This window comes from Leptodactylus fuscus, chromosome 4 (genome assembly GCF_031893055.1).
Source record: "Leptodactylus fuscus isolate aLepFus1 chromosome 4, aLepFus1.hap2, whole genome shotgun sequence".
In the NCBI taxonomy this organism is placed as follows: domain Eukaryota; kingdom Metazoa; phylum Chordata; class Amphibia; order Anura; family Leptodactylidae; genus Leptodactylus; species Leptodactylus fuscus.
This window is the reverse complement of record NC_134268.1, coordinates 38,432,862-38,451,551: the sequence shown is the minus strand read 5'-3', so window position 1 is coordinate 38,451,551 and position 18,690 is coordinate 38,432,862. Positions and strand designations below refer to the sequence as shown.

The 18,690-nt window shown below is 41.7% G+C and overlaps 1 protein-coding gene across 2 annotated transcripts in view; it reads left to right on the top strand.

Annotated features, from left to right (window-relative positions):
* Positions 1–18,113, top strand: part of SLC26A7 (solute carrier family 26 member 7) — a 31,421-nt gene extending 13,308 nt beyond the window's left edge. Inside the window, exons 7-18 of one of the 2 annotated variants that reach the window (XM_075270310.1) lie at positions 425–572; positions 1,784–1,897; positions 3,286–3,363; positions 3,441–3,536; positions 5,743–5,849; positions 6,631–6,697; positions 7,333–7,446; positions 9,856–9,904; positions 12,875–12,972; positions 15,155–15,209; positions 15,284–15,390; positions 17,947–18,113. In XM_075270310.1, coding sequence (XP_075126411.1) covers positions 425–572; positions 1,784–1,897; positions 3,286–3,363; positions 3,441–3,536; positions 5,743–5,849; positions 6,631–6,697; positions 7,333–7,446; positions 9,856–9,904; positions 12,875–12,972; positions 15,155–15,209; positions 15,284–15,390; positions 17,947–17,991 — 1,078 coding nt within the window. In that variant the 3' untranslated portion in view covers positions 17,992–18,113. Of the gene's footprint in view, positions 1–424; positions 576–1,783; positions 1,898–3,285; positions 3,364–3,440; positions 3,537–5,742; positions 5,850–6,630; positions 6,698–7,332; positions 7,447–9,855; positions 9,905–12,874; positions 12,973–15,154; positions 15,210–15,283; positions 15,391–17,946 lie in introns of both variants that reach the window. The other variant, XM_075270311.1, reaches the window with a different exon arrangement.
* The last annotated feature ends 577 nt before the right edge of the window (positions 18,114–18,690 follow it).

Sequence of the window (18,690 nt, the reverse complement as noted above, 5' to 3'; positions counted from 1 at the left end):
GATGGATGTTCTTGAGCTGGAGGCGGCAGGAGGTGTTGAGGGTTTGAACGTGTGACTTGAAGGATAGGTCAAACCATTTACGCTAACCATTTATGGCGTAAGTTATTGTATGTTAGATATGTTAGATTTGCTATCGTAAGAGCCTTATGAATAGAACATTGAAGGTATAATACTAAATATGAGCTGTGTGGAAATCTCTCACTGGGAAACCCATAGCTGGAAGTTACAGATGTGTTGAATTTTATCTTAGTTTTGGATAAGGACTCCAAAGTGTTAACCCTTGAAAGATTGCACTTCTTTAAACAACTATTAAGTGGGCACATAGACACATGTAGCATATCCATATGTGGTAGAATAGCCTTCCTGAAGACTGAGTTGAAGATAATATCTTATAGCCATGGCTGATTTTGTCTTGCCTTTTCAGAATACCCCTTCCAAAACCACCACCGATGGATACCCTCCAGAATGTCGTTGTGGAAGCATTTGGGGTCGCCTTAGTTGGATATGCAGTGTCTATATTTCTTGCTTACAATTCAAGCAAGAGGTTTAAGTATCCTGTTTGTGAGAATCAGGTAGTTCACACTTATGTTTTATGAAATTATTGTATTTGTATAGTAAATCTAATTTCATCCAGTAATTCAGAAATGACAATTCCGATGTCTTGGCACATACACAGTCCAGTCATATTAATGTGACCGAAGCCTACTTATGACATCAACGTTAAATAACCAATGGCAGAAGGCACGTGTCATCAGCCATCTGGGTACACTCATCATTGTGGAAGGCACGATGGATCAGCACAAGTATGCATCTATCCTTGCGGACCATGTTCACCCCTACATGTGAAATGTTTTTCCTCAGGATGATGGCAGCAGGACAATACGACGTGTCATAAAGCTCGCAGTGTACGTGCGTGGTTCGAGGAGCACCAGGATGAGTTTACCGTACTCCCTTGGCCAGCAAATTCCCCGGACTTGAACCCAATTGAGAATCTGTGGGACCACCTCGATCGGGTTGTTCGCGCCATGGATGCTCATCCGTGTAACCTAGCGCAGCTGGCCACGGCACTGGAGTCGGCATGGCTCAACATCCCAGTGATCATCTTCACAACATCCCCTCTCCTCCTGCACGTCTCTCAGCGGTCCGCTCTGTCACTGGACTGTGTAATTCCAGCTCAGAACTGCAATATAATCTTGAATCTCAGGAGCCCAGAGGACTGGTTTGTCCAGATGAAGAGCTGCGGTTTGCAGCCTATGGGGCACTCGCTGGTATTATCTACAGTATACATTGTAATACTGTATATAGAACTGTGTTGTCTATAGATGACAAGCCCTTTAACTCCATTATAAAAGCATAGGCTAAAACAATCCTCATACCAAGTATCAGACAATAACACCTCTTCTTTCCAGTAAGTCATAGAAAATTATATTACGTACTTGTAAGGATAGAAAAACAGTGTTGACTTTTTGTAGTCACATTTTATGTTACTTCTGCCTGCACTGTTGCTTATGGCTTTGGGAGATTACAGATTATTTTACAGGTATATAAAGGATTAATATATTGGTTTACCACAATTTCTGGGTCAAAAATATCACATAAAAGAAGTTTTGCTATAAATAGCTGGAACATTAGAAGTAGCAATAGCAATATCCTTCAAGAGCCTTGTCTGAGCAATGGGAATATGTCCGAGATATACATTACACCAGCACACAATATTCTATGTTATGTTGGCAGGATGGACAGTCTTTGTAATGAGATTTCTTCTCATTTATGTTTCTTTCAGGAGCTTTTTGCCCATGGGCTCAGCAATATCCTTCCATCATTTTTCTTTTGCATCCCAAATTCAGGAGCCCCAGCCCGTACTTTTCTATCATACAACGTTGGATCGAAGACCCAGGTCAGCATACTCCATTATTACTGTAATGTGGAAGGAAATGTATAGTAGAAGCAATACGCTCACATGTCTGGGGTGTCCTGGCAGTTTACATGAAAGATCCTCCAACATGTTGGCCATTGTGCTCATAGACTGTTTAGCTCATAGCTAAAAGGAATATTCTTCTGGCATATCTTTGACAGAAGACATCAGAATGATATTAAATAGCGGACATCCAGTAGATTTGATCTTTTCTGTGTGTCTTTGTGCCTTTTTAGACTTTTTACTTTGAGGTGAATGAGTCTAAAGGGTTGGCTTGTGTGTGAATGAGTCTACCTGCCCCTGTTATGGTGAATGCCCTGACCAACCCGATTCTGAGCTAAGCTTTATATGTAAGGTTATATAAGTGACCAATCAGCTGCGAAATTCTGTATTCTTAGGGGGCTGGATAAGGGTGAAACAAATAGAAAATTAAAGGACAGACATCTTGTGACAGAGTATCATGTTTTGTTAAAGGGGCTCTATCACTGGATTTTCGCTATTTTAGATAAACATATGCCTGAATAGCCTTTAAAAAGGCTATTCAGGTCCTGCTAATTGTTTGTTAAAAGACCCCCTCGTTTTAATGAATTACGTTTTAAAAATATATGTAAATGAGCCCTCCGTGCACTGTGGGCATTCCCGTGCACCCCTCACGTCATACTCTGTTCACGCCCTCCTCTCTTGGTTCTTCTACGCAAGTCCCTCCTCCTGCTTTCGATTCACAGCCTCACAACTGTCTCTTCCTTGCTAGTGGTACAGGACCTGTGATGATGTCACTACAAGGTCCTTCTAAGTAGTGATTATGCACAGCAGGGGCTTCAGCTAGCATAGATCTACTGTACACATGGAGGTCTATGATAGACACATGGAGCTGCAGCCACTGCTCTGCATAATCACTACTTAGAAGGACCTTGCAGTGACATCATTACGGGGACAAGCCAATCACAGAGCAGTAGTGACATCATCACAAGTCCTGTACCACTAGCAGGGAAGAGACAGTTGTGAGGCTGGGAATCGAAAGCAGGAAGAGGGAGTTACATAGAAGAACCAAAAGAGGAGGGTGTGAACAGAGTATGGACGTGAGGGGTGCACGGGAACACCCACAATGCACGGAGGGATAATTTACATATCCGTTTAAAAGGTAATTCATTAAAATGGGGGGGGGGTGTCTTTTAACAAACGATTGGTAGGACTTGAATATCCTTCTTAAAGGCTATTCAGGCATATGTTTATCTAAAATAGCGAGAATCCAGTGATAGAGCCCCTTTAAAAACATATTGTGATACATACAGTATCTGCTCATGTATATCTAAAAGTAAAGGTACACAGGGACATATCTTTATTGTAACAGATATTTCCTTGTTTTTTAGGTGACTGGTCTGATATCATGTGTATTGGTCCTGCTTGTTATTTATTTTGTAGCACCACTTTTATACTGGCTACCTATGGTAAGGAAATTTATGGTAAGGGGAATACATCTGAGATTATTGGAATATAAAACTACTAACCTACATTTCCATTGCAGTGTGTCTTGGCAACTATTATTGTTGTAGGACTGAAGGGTATGCTCATACAGTTCAGGGATTTGAAGAAATATTGGAATGTTGATAAATACGATTGGGTAAGAAGAACAGATTTTCTCTATTGAACTTTAATAAATACATCTTTGAGTTTCAAGGTCTATCAATGAGTCCTTAGTTTAGTCCTGAAAAGTCATTCTCTCTATAGTATGGAAGTGGTCAAACAAGTGGTTGGGCCCTCTCTTTCTTGTTTCCTAATGAAATATGTGGGGATGGTAGCTCAGTAGTAGCACTGGTGTGGACCCAACCAGTCAGAGACGGGGGCATATTGTCTGGTACAAACATGTTTATTTGGAAAAACATCAAAATAAATAAACCTTCACTTCAGGTACAGAATAAGGAAATAAAATACAGCCTTAACCTCAGGCAAAACCCTGCTTGTCCGAGCACTAACTAAACAGTAAAAAGCTAACTATACGTGTGGCTTGCTCCTCTTGCTCCCAGGATCTGCCCTGAAGTATAGGCTCTGTAGCCTTTTATGGCCCAGTAATGAGCTCAAGACCCACACTGAGGCCTACTCAAGACCCGCACTGGGCCACACATATGTCAGAAATCTGGGGGAGATATATCGGGGCTCCAGCACTCTGCCTGTCGCCTTCTAACAAAGGATAGAGGTCCATGCATCAGAACTAGTAGATAGAGTCCATATTTATCTATAGTATACTCTAGAAATTGGGATATGAAGGGGCCAATAATTTCTCTCTTCCTTTGGCTGTATTTTTGAAATTTCACCTTCCAAACTTAAACAAAAAGTGATAAAAATTTCAAACATTCCCCAAAATAGTTTTGGATTTTTTTTAAAGGTGTTAAAACATAGCAACTATATAAATTTAGTTTTACCTCAATCGTAACGACTGGCAGAATACAAATAACTTGTCATTTTGGCCACAAAGTGAACGCTGAACAAAACTAGAGATGAGCGAACACTGTTCGGAGCAGCCGTTCCGAACAGCACGCTCACAGCACGCTCCCATAGAAATGAATGGAAGCGGCCGGCACGCGGGGGGTTAAGTGGCCGGCTGCTGGCAAAGTCTGCGTCACAGGTGCTTCCATTCATTTCTATGGGAGCGTGCTGTTCGGATCGGCTGATCCGAACAGTGTTCGCTCATCTCTAAACAAAACCCATAAGAAAGTGGCACAAACCGTTTTTCTCTAATTCCCCTCCATTCTCATTTTTTTCCCTCCATCTTTCCAGTACATTGTATGGAATATTAAACGGTACCATTACGAACTACAATTTGTGGAGCAAAAAGTCGGGGAGTAAAAAAATAACACGATTGAAAAATGAGTGTGGCTGGAAGGGGTTAAAATTTTCTAGTCTGACTTTTTAGCAAGGGAAAGCGGTACTATTCCGTTATCGGGCCAGCAGCAGCGCATTTCAGCACCAGCTTTCGGGACAGCAGTTCAGTTCAGCAGCGGGAATTACAATGACATCCGAGGACTGCTGGCCCGATGCTTGTGCCCAGTAGCCAGTACATCAATGACCCCCCCTCCATCTCCTCCTCCTTCCAGTGCTGCCCCCCAGCTCTCCTTACATCTACCCCGTACCCTCTCCCCGCCACATGACTAAGCCGATGCTGGCCCGATGATAGAGGCCGTGCTTGTGTGTAGTAGGCAGTACATCGATCGATGCCCTCATCCTCCTCTTCCTTCCAGTGCTGCCCCCCAGCTCTTCTTACATCTGCCCCGTACCCTCTCCCTGTAATAGGCCTCACCGTAAATCTTGAGCAATGAATGCTACTAGATAGCCGCCGGACGCTGCAGAAAGTTTGTCCCTCCGGCTCGCTGTAGCTCACCGTTCCTATAGTCGGCGTGTTTCTTGTCAGGGCCTGGATTGAGCCCCGGTGTCTTTCCTTTCGGTCTCGGTACTAGCGCTGAGGTGAGGCCTAGTCGTGTGGCGGGGAGAGGGTACGGGGAAGATGTAAGGAGAGCTGGGGGGCAGCACTGGCAGGAGGAGAAGGATGGGGGAGGGGGGTCATCGATGTACTGGTTACTGGGCACAAGCATCGGGCCAGCAGTCCTCGGATGTCATTGTAATTCCCGCTGCTGAACTGCTGTCCCGAAAGCTGCTGCTGAACTGCGCTGCTGCTGGCCCGATAACGGAATAGTACCGGGAAAGCTTAGTAAGAAGTAGGGAAGGTCATTACTTGATGCAGAACGTGCCGGGTCACTTTAGGATGGAAAAACTACACGACAGATTAACTTTAACCTAATTTTGGTTACTTTACTGCCTTCATTTACTTGTAGGTCATCTGGATTTGTACCTATATATTTACAATCTGCTTTGCTGCGAATATTGGTCTCTTGTTTGGTGTTTTGTTCAGCATAGCAGTTGGCGTGCTTAGATTAACCAGGTAAGTGCCATTTGTATAGATTTCATTAACATGCTATGTCCTACAAGTTATTAACAGGATAGGGAATAACTGTCTGATTTGTTGGGTGTCCAACCTATGGAGCCCTCTTTGAAGAAGAGAATGGTGTTCTGTTGTGTGCCATATGAATAGAGAGAAAGCTCACACCTGCACTCTACCTTTCTATCCATATGAATGCTAGAACTGAATGGAGTAGCACCACACATGTGCAACCTGCAGCTCCACCTGTAAAGACACCTGGGAACTCCATTCTCTGTATCAATTCGTAATGTGCCCAATTTGAGAGAACGGAGCAGGAAGTAGACAGCTCTGTTCTCTTCGTAGTGGTCAGACCAGGTACTGCAGATGAATTCCCATTCATAAGGTGCACTGTCTCAGTGCTGAAAGAGAAACAGACCTGTCTGCTTCCTGCTCTATTCTCTGTGTATCAGCTGCTGAGAGCAGGCGATGGGTGGTGGTGCCAGGTGTCAGACCCCCACATAACTGATATTAATGACCTATGTTTGGGATATATCAATATTTTGCCCAGAAACCCCTTTAAATGTCACTATTCAAAATATGATAGAAATTTGTATTTGGTGGTTTGATCCACAAGGTCTGCAGCATACACCTGTCAGAAGTAGTGCAGCTTCAGTTTAATGTCAAGCCATCATATCTCAGTGATGTAATAAATGTATAGAACGCACCCTGGTCTACTTTGATTTGCTGTTAGGTCACATTATAACTGACCTATGAATTAATAAAAATGTTCTTAACTCAACAGAGCAAAGATACTGCATGTAGTCTATATGAACGAAGAGTATAACATCGTGACAGAAGACAAGTATCCAGTAAGGATGTTATAAATCATACTCAAATCCATAATCTGGGGGTTTGTAGAGGCCTAAATATTAGTCACTCAATCTCTAGGGCCTAAGTGCTGAAACCTCCTACTGATCATGAGAATGCCGGGCCGATTTAGCCCAACTACCGTGTCTGTGTATTGTGACTTGGCCCAATGGAATTGAGCTGCAGTATTGGACATGGCACATGGATCCGAGTGATGTTTAAGCAATCACTATGACCACTACATTGACATGACAAATGGGGGTCTTGGTGTTTGGGTCATACCTTATCAATATTACAGTCTTAATAAATTCCTCTCGTGAAATTCTATTTTCGGCCTGATTATTGGGCCCAGTGATGGAGCTCTGAATCCAACAATAACATATCCATAAAACTGAGTAGACATCTGCACCTTATATTCTGGGAATGAATGGAACAAGTGACGCTGTGTCCTATCTGTGGTTGCAGTTATTGGTTATATAAGCTGATTTTGTGGTGTTTATTTGATATACAGCTTACTTTTTATCCAATACACGTTGGTGGCACTATTGGTGGTACACATCAGTATATCTGCCCCACAAATTCTGTAATGGCTGTGATTTCATCTATCTAATACACTTCACATTTCTCATTTGTCCAGGAACTAAGAATAGTCTCTATTGGATCACCACTCCTCTTTCTCAATTCTAAAAAATTCAATATGGACATCTTGGAGATGAACCGTAAATTTGTAACAAGAAGAGGTTCGAGTATGGTAAGAATATATCAATACAATGAAACCTCTTCTCAAAGCTACCTCTTTGTGAAGACCAACTCCACCATATATGATGCATGTTGGCCAACCTATTTGGGAAGACCATGCCTTAGATGTCCATTTCTATTGAGTCATAGGCCTATATTTAAGGCATTATTAAGGTTGCAAATCCTTGGCCGAGGGACCCTCTACTTAACCAAACCAAAGTGTCATAACATAGACCCTACAAGATTATTGGAGCTCTATTCTGTGCCTTACTTATTTTCCTTGGATCTCCCAGCAATCTCCATTCAATTCTCCACTCATGACCACTAAGTGCATTACATTATGGAGTGGATGGACCCCTATAGATGCTGGGCTCCAGACCAGTGACTATCCTTGTTGAATTTAGACAAATATAGGTTAATGAAGTTGTCTTCAAGTGGATTTATTGCACTTAGTTTACTCCAAGGACAGACCAAAGTGCCTTAGGACTCACGCACACAGAGGTATTACAGCTTCCTATAACTTCATACTTTTACAGAGCCATAATATAGAGTCCATACCTACCCATGCAGGGACATATTCCATTGGATGGTGTTTGTACAGACCTATAGAAACATATGTGTCCACCCTAACCGTAGCTGGAATTTGGTTAAAGGGCATCTGTCACATGGAAAATGTCATTTAATCTGCAGGTAGCATGTTATAGAGCAGGTTTGTATAGTATAGGTTTGTGGGGAAAAAATACAGTATTAGGGGGAGTTCCCACGGAGTAACGTGCCGCGTGATGTGGCACGTATACGGTGTGTGAGACTTTGAGCGCCGTAAACGCTCCCATTGATTTCATTGGGAGGTAGGATCGTATACGCCTCATTATTTTGCAACCTTGATTTTGCGTGCCATACGTGCCAGGTCACGCGGCACGTTACTCCATGTGAATGCACCCTAACCTGTTATTTATCTATTGAAATCTCTTCTCTTTCTATGTCGAGAATTCAAATGAATGTACAGTCATGTAGGAGAGGCTATCAGTCACTGATAGCTCCGCCTCCTTGACTTCTCAGCAGAGAAAGAGCAGAGATTTCACTAAATAAATGACAGGTTATACTGAATCTTTCCCACAAGACTATATCAATCTGATCAACTCCTCCTGCTCTATAACATGCCACCGATAGACTGGACTGCATCTCTCACATGACAGGTTCCATTTAAAGGGGTATTCCCATGATGCTTGTTCATTAATCTTCAGGCTGTTGTGCTCGCTTCACTTCCTGCTTTTCTCAGCACATTGGTGGGCGGGGTTTCACTTGCACGGCATTGGTTGTAAATGAATTACCACAGTGTGAAGCTGATGTAGCAGAGCTGGATTTGAGTCAGTTTGTATTACATACAGAGGTAACGGATTCCCTATCTCAGCCCTTATCAGCCAAATTCAATTAAACCGACTAATAAGAGCTCAGAAATCCCGGAGCTCTCACCTCCCCTATCTGAGAAGCTCCGCTACTTATCAGACACAAACAGCTCAGAGCTGCTCCCAGCCCCTCCCCCCCCCCTGAGAGCAGGCAGCTACATTACTTGACAAATGAGCAGATAATCCCAAGGGCCATAGAAACGGAGTGTAAACAATGAAGTGAATAAATTAAGATAGCAGCCAAGCAAAGCCGTTTTGATAAAGCAATGTATTTAGGAAAAGTCTTAAATCCACATAAACTAGCAGTATAGATAGGATCCTTGTGATGGGACAACCCCTTTAATGATTCCCATTTAGGAAACCAACTCAATACAATATTTTGAGTTGCTAACAAAACCTTTAAAGGGAGTCTGTCAGCATGGTGAAGCATATTAAACCAGTAACACAGTTAGATAGGTGAGGCTCACCCGAATGTAACTGTATTAGAGCAGATGTGGTATGTAACAGTTCGGAGCAACAGAGGAGCTCCAGACTGCTAATTAGCATATTGTGAACTATATAACTATCTCAACAGAGGAACACATTGTCATAGGGAATATAGAGTTACATTCAGTGAGCCTGACCTCAATATGTTGCTGGTTTAATATGGTTCATCCTGATGACAGACTCCTTTTGAAGGCTGCACAACACAATACTCTGTGGCCCACATAGACACATATTGTATATTAGTTTGTGAAACAGTGTTGTCTTGATAAGCTAATCATCTGGTGACATATCTGGACATGTTCAGCCAAGAGTAAAGGCAATAAAGGACACATCTGTATATATGGCATCAGATGACTCAAGATGCACATGGAGGCCGTATGATCATATATTCAGTAAATACATGGCTGCCATGTTCTGCTGTGCAGGGTTTTCTATCTATCTATCTATCTATCTATCTATCTATCTATCTATCTATCTATCTATTATCTTTCTGTGTATCATAAGGCCTAATAACTTGATCTGTATTTTAGCAGAAAACTGGAGCTCTATTGATGTCAATCCCCAAAGCAGCCTGTAATGGTAAGTAAATGTATTCATCTTATTAAAGATTTTTTTCTTCCATGAACATAAACATATTTAGATGAGTAGAAAATGAACATTTATATAGTTTTGCAAATATATAAATTAAAAAAATTGCAGAATTTTAAATATCTTCTCTAACCATCTTAGTGTTGATGTCTTGAGCAGAGATGAGCGAGTACTATTCGGAACGGCCGTTTCAAATAGCATGCACCCATAGGAATGAATGGAAGCGGTCGGCACGCAGACTTTTCCGGTGGCCGGCCGCTTAACCCCCTGCGTCCATTCATTCCTATGGGTGTGTGCTATTCGAAACAGGAGTTCTGAATAGTACTCGCTCATCTCTAGTCTTGAGCCTTGATCAGTTGTCGGTGGATATGACCATGAATGCTGGAACTTTCTATAGTCTGGGAGTTGTCAGAAACCCAGCCATGATGTCTCTATTGCTACAGGGTTATCAGGAGGGGACTGATGACTCGGCTACAATAAGGACATCATGGTTGGGTTTCTGAAAAGTGCAATTGTTTAATTTAATTATCCAATCTGGGGCCTAATATTGTTGTCTGGATATATGTAGCTGTGCCCATTCCGTAACTTTCCATTAGTGAATCACCCTGTCGTGTGCCCAAATCTACATCCACATGTGGGGTACTTTTGTACTTGGGAGAAATTGTGTTCTGGATTTTCTCATTTTATCCCTATGATTGTATACAGTCCTATGAAAAAGTTTGGGCACCCCTATTAATCTTAATCATTTTTAGTTCTAAATATTTTGGCGTTTGCAGCAGCCATGTCAGTCTGATATATCTAATAACTGATGGACACAGTAATATTTCAGGATTGAAATGAGGTTTATTGTACTAACAGAAAATGTGCAATATGCATTAAACCAAAATTTGACCAGTGCAAAAGTATGGGCACCTCAACAGAAAAGTGACATTAATATTTAGTAGATCCTCCTTTTGCCTCTAGTCGCTTCCTGTAGCTTTTAATCAGTTCCTGGATCCTGGATGAAGGGATTTTGGACCATTCCTCTTTACAAAACAATTCAAGTTCAGTTAAGTTTGATGGTCGCTGAGCATGGACAGCCCGCTTCAAATCATCCCACAGATGTTCAATGATATTCAGGTCTGGGGACTGGGATGGCCATTCCAGAACATTGTAATTGTTCCTCTGCATGAATGCCTGAGTTGATTTGGAGCGGTGTTTTGGATCATTGTCTTGCTGAAATATCCATCCCCGGCGTAACTTCAACTTCGTCACTGATTCTTGAACATTATTCTCAAGAATCTGCTGATACTGAGTGGAATCCATGCGACCCTCAACTTTAACAAGATTCCCGGTGCCAAATTTTACAGTGGGTAGCAAGTGTTTTTCTTGGAATGCTGTTTTTTTTTGGACGCCATGCATAACGCCTTTTTGTATGACCAAACAACTCAGTCTTTGTTTCAGCAGTCCACAGGCTTGTCCAAATGTGCTTTTACATACCTAAGGGGGCTCTGTTTGTGGCGTGGTTGCAGAAACAGCTTCTTTCTCATCAATCTCCCATACAGCTTCTCCTTGTGCAAAGTGCGCTGTATTGCTGACTGATGCACAGTGACACCATTTGCAGCAAGATGATGCTGCAGCTCTTTGGAGGTGGTCTGTGGATTGTCCTTGACTGTTCTCACCATTCTTCTTCTCTGCCTTTCTGATATTTTTCTTGGCCTGCCACTTCTGGGCTTAACAAGAACTGTCCCTGTGGTCTTCCATTTCCTTACTATGTTCCTCACAGTGGAAACTGACAGGTTAAATCTCTGAGACAACTTTTTGTATTCTGCCCATGAACAACTATGTTGAACAATCTTTGTTTTCAGATCATTTGAGAGCGGGCTGTCCATGCTCGGTGACCATCAAACTTAACTGAACTTGAATTGTTTTGTAAAGAGGAATGGTCCAAAATCCCTTCATCCAGGATCCAGGAACTGATTAAAAGCTACAGGAAGCGACTAGAGGCAAAAGGAGGATCTACTAAATATTAATGTCACTTTTCTGTTGAGGTGCCCATACTTTTGCACCGGTCAAATTTTGGTTTAATGCATATTGCACATTTTCTGTTAGTACAATAAACCTCATTTCAATCCTGAAATATTACTGTGTCCATCAGTTATTAGATATATCAAATTGACATGGCTGCTGCAAACACCAAAATATTTAGAACTAAAAATGATTAAAATTAATAGGGGTGCCCAAACTTTTTCATAGGACTGTAAATTTTAGGTATGAACATATTACTGAAAAAAAAAAATTTACATGTTTAAACTTCACCTCCATTTTGCTTTAATTACTTGAAGGGTTAACAAACTTTCTTTGAATGACTTGAGGGGTACAGGTCTTCAAATTGGGTGATTTATGTTTTTTTTTTCTTAATACATAGACCTTTTAAATTTCTATCAGGACTGAACTGTTTCCTAAAATAATTGGATTTGTCAATTTTCTTGAAAACGTGGAAAATTGTTAGACTTATAAGACTTCTAAAAAAATTACAGGACGTTAAAAATTATGGCAATACAAAGCAGAGATATGGCAAATGATAAGAATTAACTAATTTTGGGTGAAAGGACTGGGTCTAAAAGGCAGAGCATTCCAAATTTTGAAAATTGAGAATTTTTCCAATTTTGACAAATTTTCATTTTGACAAATTATATTGGCCTACATTTGCCACTAAGTACAATGTGGCATTAGAAATGCAATCTCAACATCACTTGGGTAAGTTAAAACATTCCAGACTTATTACCATATAGAGTGATACGGAGATGATTGAGATCTTTCTGAACGTCCAAAACTGGCTACAACGAGAAGAGGTTAAATAAGGTTGTGTTCGTGGGAACTGCATACCACAAACTATGCGGCATGAGGACCGAGCTGAAATGTACTGAACGATATCAGCTGTATGGAGGCCATAGATACCAATCATCATTTGTGTTTCAGGAACACTCCAGCCTGACACAAGTCGTAACATGACCTTGATCTTGGACTGCAGTGCGATTCCATTTCTGGACTACACAGGAGTTCTTACCCTCGCTCAGGTATTCAAAGAAATCATTAACTGCTTGAGAGCTCTTATAATAAGAGCCGGCACAAGAATTTGCATTGAATAAAAATTCCTTTTCGGTGGAAGAATTGGGTCACTGGGCGAACCCGACCTAGATTCTCTGCAGGTGACAAGAGGCCAGGCTTTAGCCCTATCTGTCATACTTCATTGCCATGTTGCTTGGGCTATCTTGCACTGCTCTCCTTCCAGAGCAGAGGAGACACACCTTTTGTATAATCGATAATGGTTTATTTTTTAGTGGAAAGGTTAGTGGTTTACATATAGTTCAGTAACATGATAGTGGAGAATTACCAGGGGTGTAACTTGAGGGTGTAGTCGCACCAGGGCCCAGGAGCCTTAGGGGGCCCATAAGCACTGACATCAGTATTGAGATTGCAGCTTCCATCTGGCCCATAAGCCAAGGAGACCCACAGATTACCCCTAACCACACGAAGGTGGATTAAACTCCTTAGCACCCGTAACCATCACTATCAAGAATTCACTGTAGAGATGAGCTAGGGGGCCCCGGACAAAAGATTGCAGCGGGCCTACAAGACTTTGGTTACGCCACTGGGAATTACTATCCTTGTATGCCATGTGACTCTGTGTAGGTGCAAAGGCTATAGAAATCTTGGATGGTGACTTCAGCCAGGGGGCGCTATGCTGGCACTACCGTGTATGGGGGCTGAGTTTCCAGCCTTGCACAGGTTTTTCCTGCAAGTGGGGCTCATATGTTTGGGTTTATTCACAGGTCCGCTTTTAGCAGACACGTGATGTCCATGTTAGTCCCAAACAGGTCAAAATCCTATTCATTGTTAAAGTCTATACTTTTCTGTTTCAATGGTTTTTATTGTTGTAAAGGATATATAAGAGTATAGAAAGTAGAGTATAGGAAAATATACTGTCAGTATACAGATGGTATTATCTACCATAGGATGTCTTTTTCTGGTCTATGAGACAGTCTATAGATTTTTTCCAATCTATTCTAGACTCTTCCATGTCTCTGGGTCTGTGAGATATGGACAGTGTACAGATGGCAGCCTGTGCTGTCCATGATATTCACTTACTCATAGCCTTTAATGCACATACATGGTCTTCAAAATGGACCAAAATATAGCAAGGCCCTGTTCTTTATCCCAATGGTCACATGCCCCATTAAAATCAATATGTTCACATGCAGTCCAGGATTACAGTATATATTGGGACCCCATCGATATGGATGCCACTGTATGGGATCTGTAGGAGGCATCTGTCTAAAGCCGCTTATACATGACCATGTACTACTGGCCGGACGGGAATTAAAGGCATGGGCGGTGCACAGGAGACCTGCGGATGTCACCCGTGTGCTGCCCGTGCAGTCTGTGCTTATACGGCCCCTTTCATAAAATGAATAGGAACCACGGGATCAGGGCTGCAAAATAGTGCAGGAATAGGACCTGTTCTATATTTTGCAGCCTGGACTGTCGGCCTGCACACGTAATTCACGGTTATGTGTACAGGTCCATAGAAATGAATGGGTCAGTGTGCTATCCTGGTAAAACACAGATAGCACATTGATCTCAGCCACGGTCGTCTGCAGGAGGCCTGACGGATACATCATGTGTATACAGTATATTTAGTGTAAGACAATGCTGCAATGTGAATATTTCATATCCACTGGATAACACAGTACAATGATATTATTCCTTATACAACCTAAGTGTCTATTCTTTGGATGAGGATCATTATCTTTGTGTATCTGTAAAGGATTGTAACTATCAAGCCAGTTACCTCTTCAGCTTGTGTATACATCATTGGACTGTGGATGTGACTCCCTCTCCAACCACCTCTCATATACAAAACCAAGAAATACACCTTTGCATTGTGTCCCCTCACTTTAATATAATTGTTGCACCTATAATATCCCTGTGAGAGCTTTCATCCTGATATCAGTCTCCACATCTGAAAGAGTTATATAAGGGTATATTCACTTATAGATACGTAAACCAGGTGTTGTTCTACCACCATGTGTGAATAAAACCCTATTCTCTCCAGTATAACATTGGGCTACTCCAATAGGCAAAATAATATTGGGAACAGGCCTAAGCCACCTCTACAAAGCGCTCATTACCTGTAGTGGAAGATATTTTATCTTATCTTATCTCACTGTCTACATCAGCTTTTCTGTGTATTTTCAGATTTTCCAGAATCTAACAGAATATGACACTAATGTGTTATTCTCAGGTTGTAGAGGTGAGTAATCTCCATTATATGAAGATGTGTCTGTTCTTTATACTTATCTAATCCTAGATGTCTATTTCTTGTAGCATCTCTAGTAAAGGCCATAATGTTCTGTGGCTCAGACAGCGGCCCGAAGCAGCAGCACTTCTACAGTAGTGTACGGACGGCGCTCCATGCCTCAAGACTACAGACGGTAAAACTAATAGTAATTGTCATCAAATATGTATGTCCATGATTATATTATCTATCTCCTATCTATCTATCTATCTATCTATCTATCTATCTATCTATCTATCCTATTCATTTTTATAATCTCGCCATGAATTGACAATACTAGAGCTTCCCTTCAGCAGAACTCTGTGTTGTTCTGTTCTTCCTAGAAATCTATGAATAAATTGACAACTGGGTGTTACCATCCCCCTTGTCAAGGTGGTTTGTGATTACATGGACAACACTGATTGGACAATGTCTGATAATATAGGGGCACACACCCATCCAGTAGTCTATTTATTGATAAATTGCTGCAAGAAATAACATCAAAGCAGAGTTACAGAAAAATATTCTACATATTTATGACATGTAGAATAAAATTATTAGGGTCAGTTCACACAGAGGAATTTGTCGCGGATTTGGGGATAGATTCCTCCCGATTCGGCCTCCCATTGTTTTCAATGGGAGGCAGAGATGGCAGCAGGACGCAGAAAAAAGAAGTGTATCAGAATCCCGTCGCAGCTTGCTCGCGCCAAATTGCTGGTGGCAGAAAATGAAGAGTAGTACTGAGAACATCCCCTAAATAATTTAAGAGTGAAGAGTTTCCATTGACCAAAGCTGCAATAATACTAAAGGAGTCCAGCAGTATTGTTTCCCACATTCTGAACCTGTTTAATAAAAAAAAAAAGTTTGTTTGGACCCCCCCTTTATTCATAATTCCACATATTGCTGCATTTTCTATGGTTTCCATGATTTATATTTTTACAATCTACAGAAACATAATATGCCGGCTCTGCAATATCAGATATCACTGTATACTGTAGTATATAGTATTTGTGGCCAGCCTGTGTATTGGAGCACATCGCCATCTAGTGGTAGTAATTGAGAACACACTTTATAGTTTACCTTCCTCTGTTCTCTAATAGCTGTATACAGAACTATGAAACATTGAGTGAAATGCTAAATGCTAAAACTGAAGGCATGCAACTCAGGGATTTAAAGAGAGAAATTCTGGAAATGAAACTATATTTGGGGATTGCTCATATAATGCATATAGTAATTCCATCACAAAGTAGACAGCAACACAAGTGGATTTCATTGGTAATCTTGCTCTTAGACTCCTGGGAATTACCAGATTACCACTTACTGTTTCCTTCATGCATTATTTAAAGAAGCCTCCGTGGCAAGGCACTTTTCCATCACTGTACCTACGCCTGATTGTCTATCAATGCATTCATACGTACAGTATGTATATTATGGATGCATTGTACTCAATATCCCTGCAATCTAACTCCTGATCAGATGCCATCTTGCTTTTTATATTGTTAATTCTCTATTCTCTGCTATCAGTCTCCTCTTGCCTAAGCAGAGCTTCACATGGGCAGCTAGAGACAGCGCCATCTCTGCCTAGGGGACGGTGTAATTATCCTTCTCTCTAAATAACCTAGGATACCTTAAATATATGGTCAGTTGTGAGCGCCTCCATTATAAGTGTGTGACAGGAGCTGTTTAGTCATCATCACTAGTCATGGATATCCTGTGTAAGAAGAGCCTGTAGGAAACACTGTACCCTGATCATTAGATCCTGCACAATCAGAGTCAGAATGAGATCTCATGACCCAACTGAAGAGAAGGATTGCATGAATTTACATACAATGGAATCAGGAAATAATGTAATACTAGATAGGTTAGGATCTCCTGAATCAGACTGTGTTTTTCCCCTGTGAATCACTGCCTTTGTTGCCGAGATATCATTGGCAATATGCAAATGATGACTTCCCTCTTACATTTTCTGAGCAATGATCCAAATTGCTCATTTGAATATTGACAAAACAGGTTTATACTGATGATGGAGGCAGCAAATCACAAGGGAAACACTGTATGATTCAGGTGACCCTAACCTATGTATCTGCGGTCTGGGTTGATATGCTGGTTCTGGGGACAGACTCCCTTTAAAGAATCACTCTGTTTTCCCTTAGCTATCTATTCCTCCAGTATATATTGTGAGAAGGTGACAGGCAGAGTGCTGGAGTCAGGTATATCAGCCCCAGGTCTCTGACCTATGTGTGGTCCAGGACGGATCTGGAGTAGGCCTCAACTCGGGTGTAGATCCTGGGCTCATTACTGGGCAGAAAAGGCAGTAGAGCCTGCAGTGCAGGGCAGTTCTATGGGGTGAAGGAGGTGTCTGGTTCTGTCCTGTAACCCTGAGTCTGGTGAGACAATATTGTTCCTGTTTTGTTTGTGTGGCTGGAAGTAAGCCACATGTATAGTTAGACTATCCGTTCTGTTTAGCTAGTGGCTCGGACGAGCAGGTATTTATTTTGTTTCATTATTTTGTGCCTGAAGTCAAGGTTTATTTATTTTCCTTTTTTTTTTTAATAAAAAAAAACCAGTTTGCTGCACGTTTTGTCTTGACTGGGTCCGCACCACTGTGGACTTGCTCCTCCTGGTGACAGACTCCATTTAAGCTGACTACAGATGTAGTTGTGAACATTACCTTGGTTATGACTTATGTCTTATTTTTATTGCATTTCTCTAGTGCACTACATCCAGTCTGGAAGTGCTCGATGCATCTGAAGCCTAGGACAAGAGTTGGAGAATTGGAAGTTATTTATTTTGTGTTGGACTATGGGTACATATGAAGAATACAGTCTGTTCTTTATTATTTTTCCTTCATATGATTTCACAAAGTGCTCTTTCAGTAACAGACAGGCGGTTGGCAAGAGCCTTATGACTATGGTCTTTGTAACACTCTCTTAAGAGGTTACAACATCTTCAAGAACCTTAGGCTAGATGCTGGTAAAGCGGCACAGACAGTACATCGATGACATCTGTGTGCCGCCCGTGCCTCCATAGGTCTATTCATCTGCTTCAGTGATCCAGGTGCTGTAAAAGTTTTGCCCTGGGCTCACAGCCCCAAATATGGGCCCCTGTTAATATGCAGGTGTGTATGAGTCCATAGGAAATAATGTGTTGGTCTGCTAGCTGTGATAAATAGAGATGAGCCAACACTATTCGGAACAGCTGTTTCGAATAGCACGCTCCCATAGAAATGAATGGAAGCGGGCGACTTTGCCGGCGGCCGGTCGCTTAATCCCCTGCATGCCGGCTACGTCCATTCATTTCTATGGGAGCGTGCTATTCGAAACGGCTGTTCCGAATAGTGTTGGCTCATCTCTAGTGATAAACATGATTAATACACTGACCAAGCACATGAAGCCTTAGCCTGTCTATAATATGAACAAGGCCAGGACAGTACATCGGGGGTATGAGCCCTATGGCA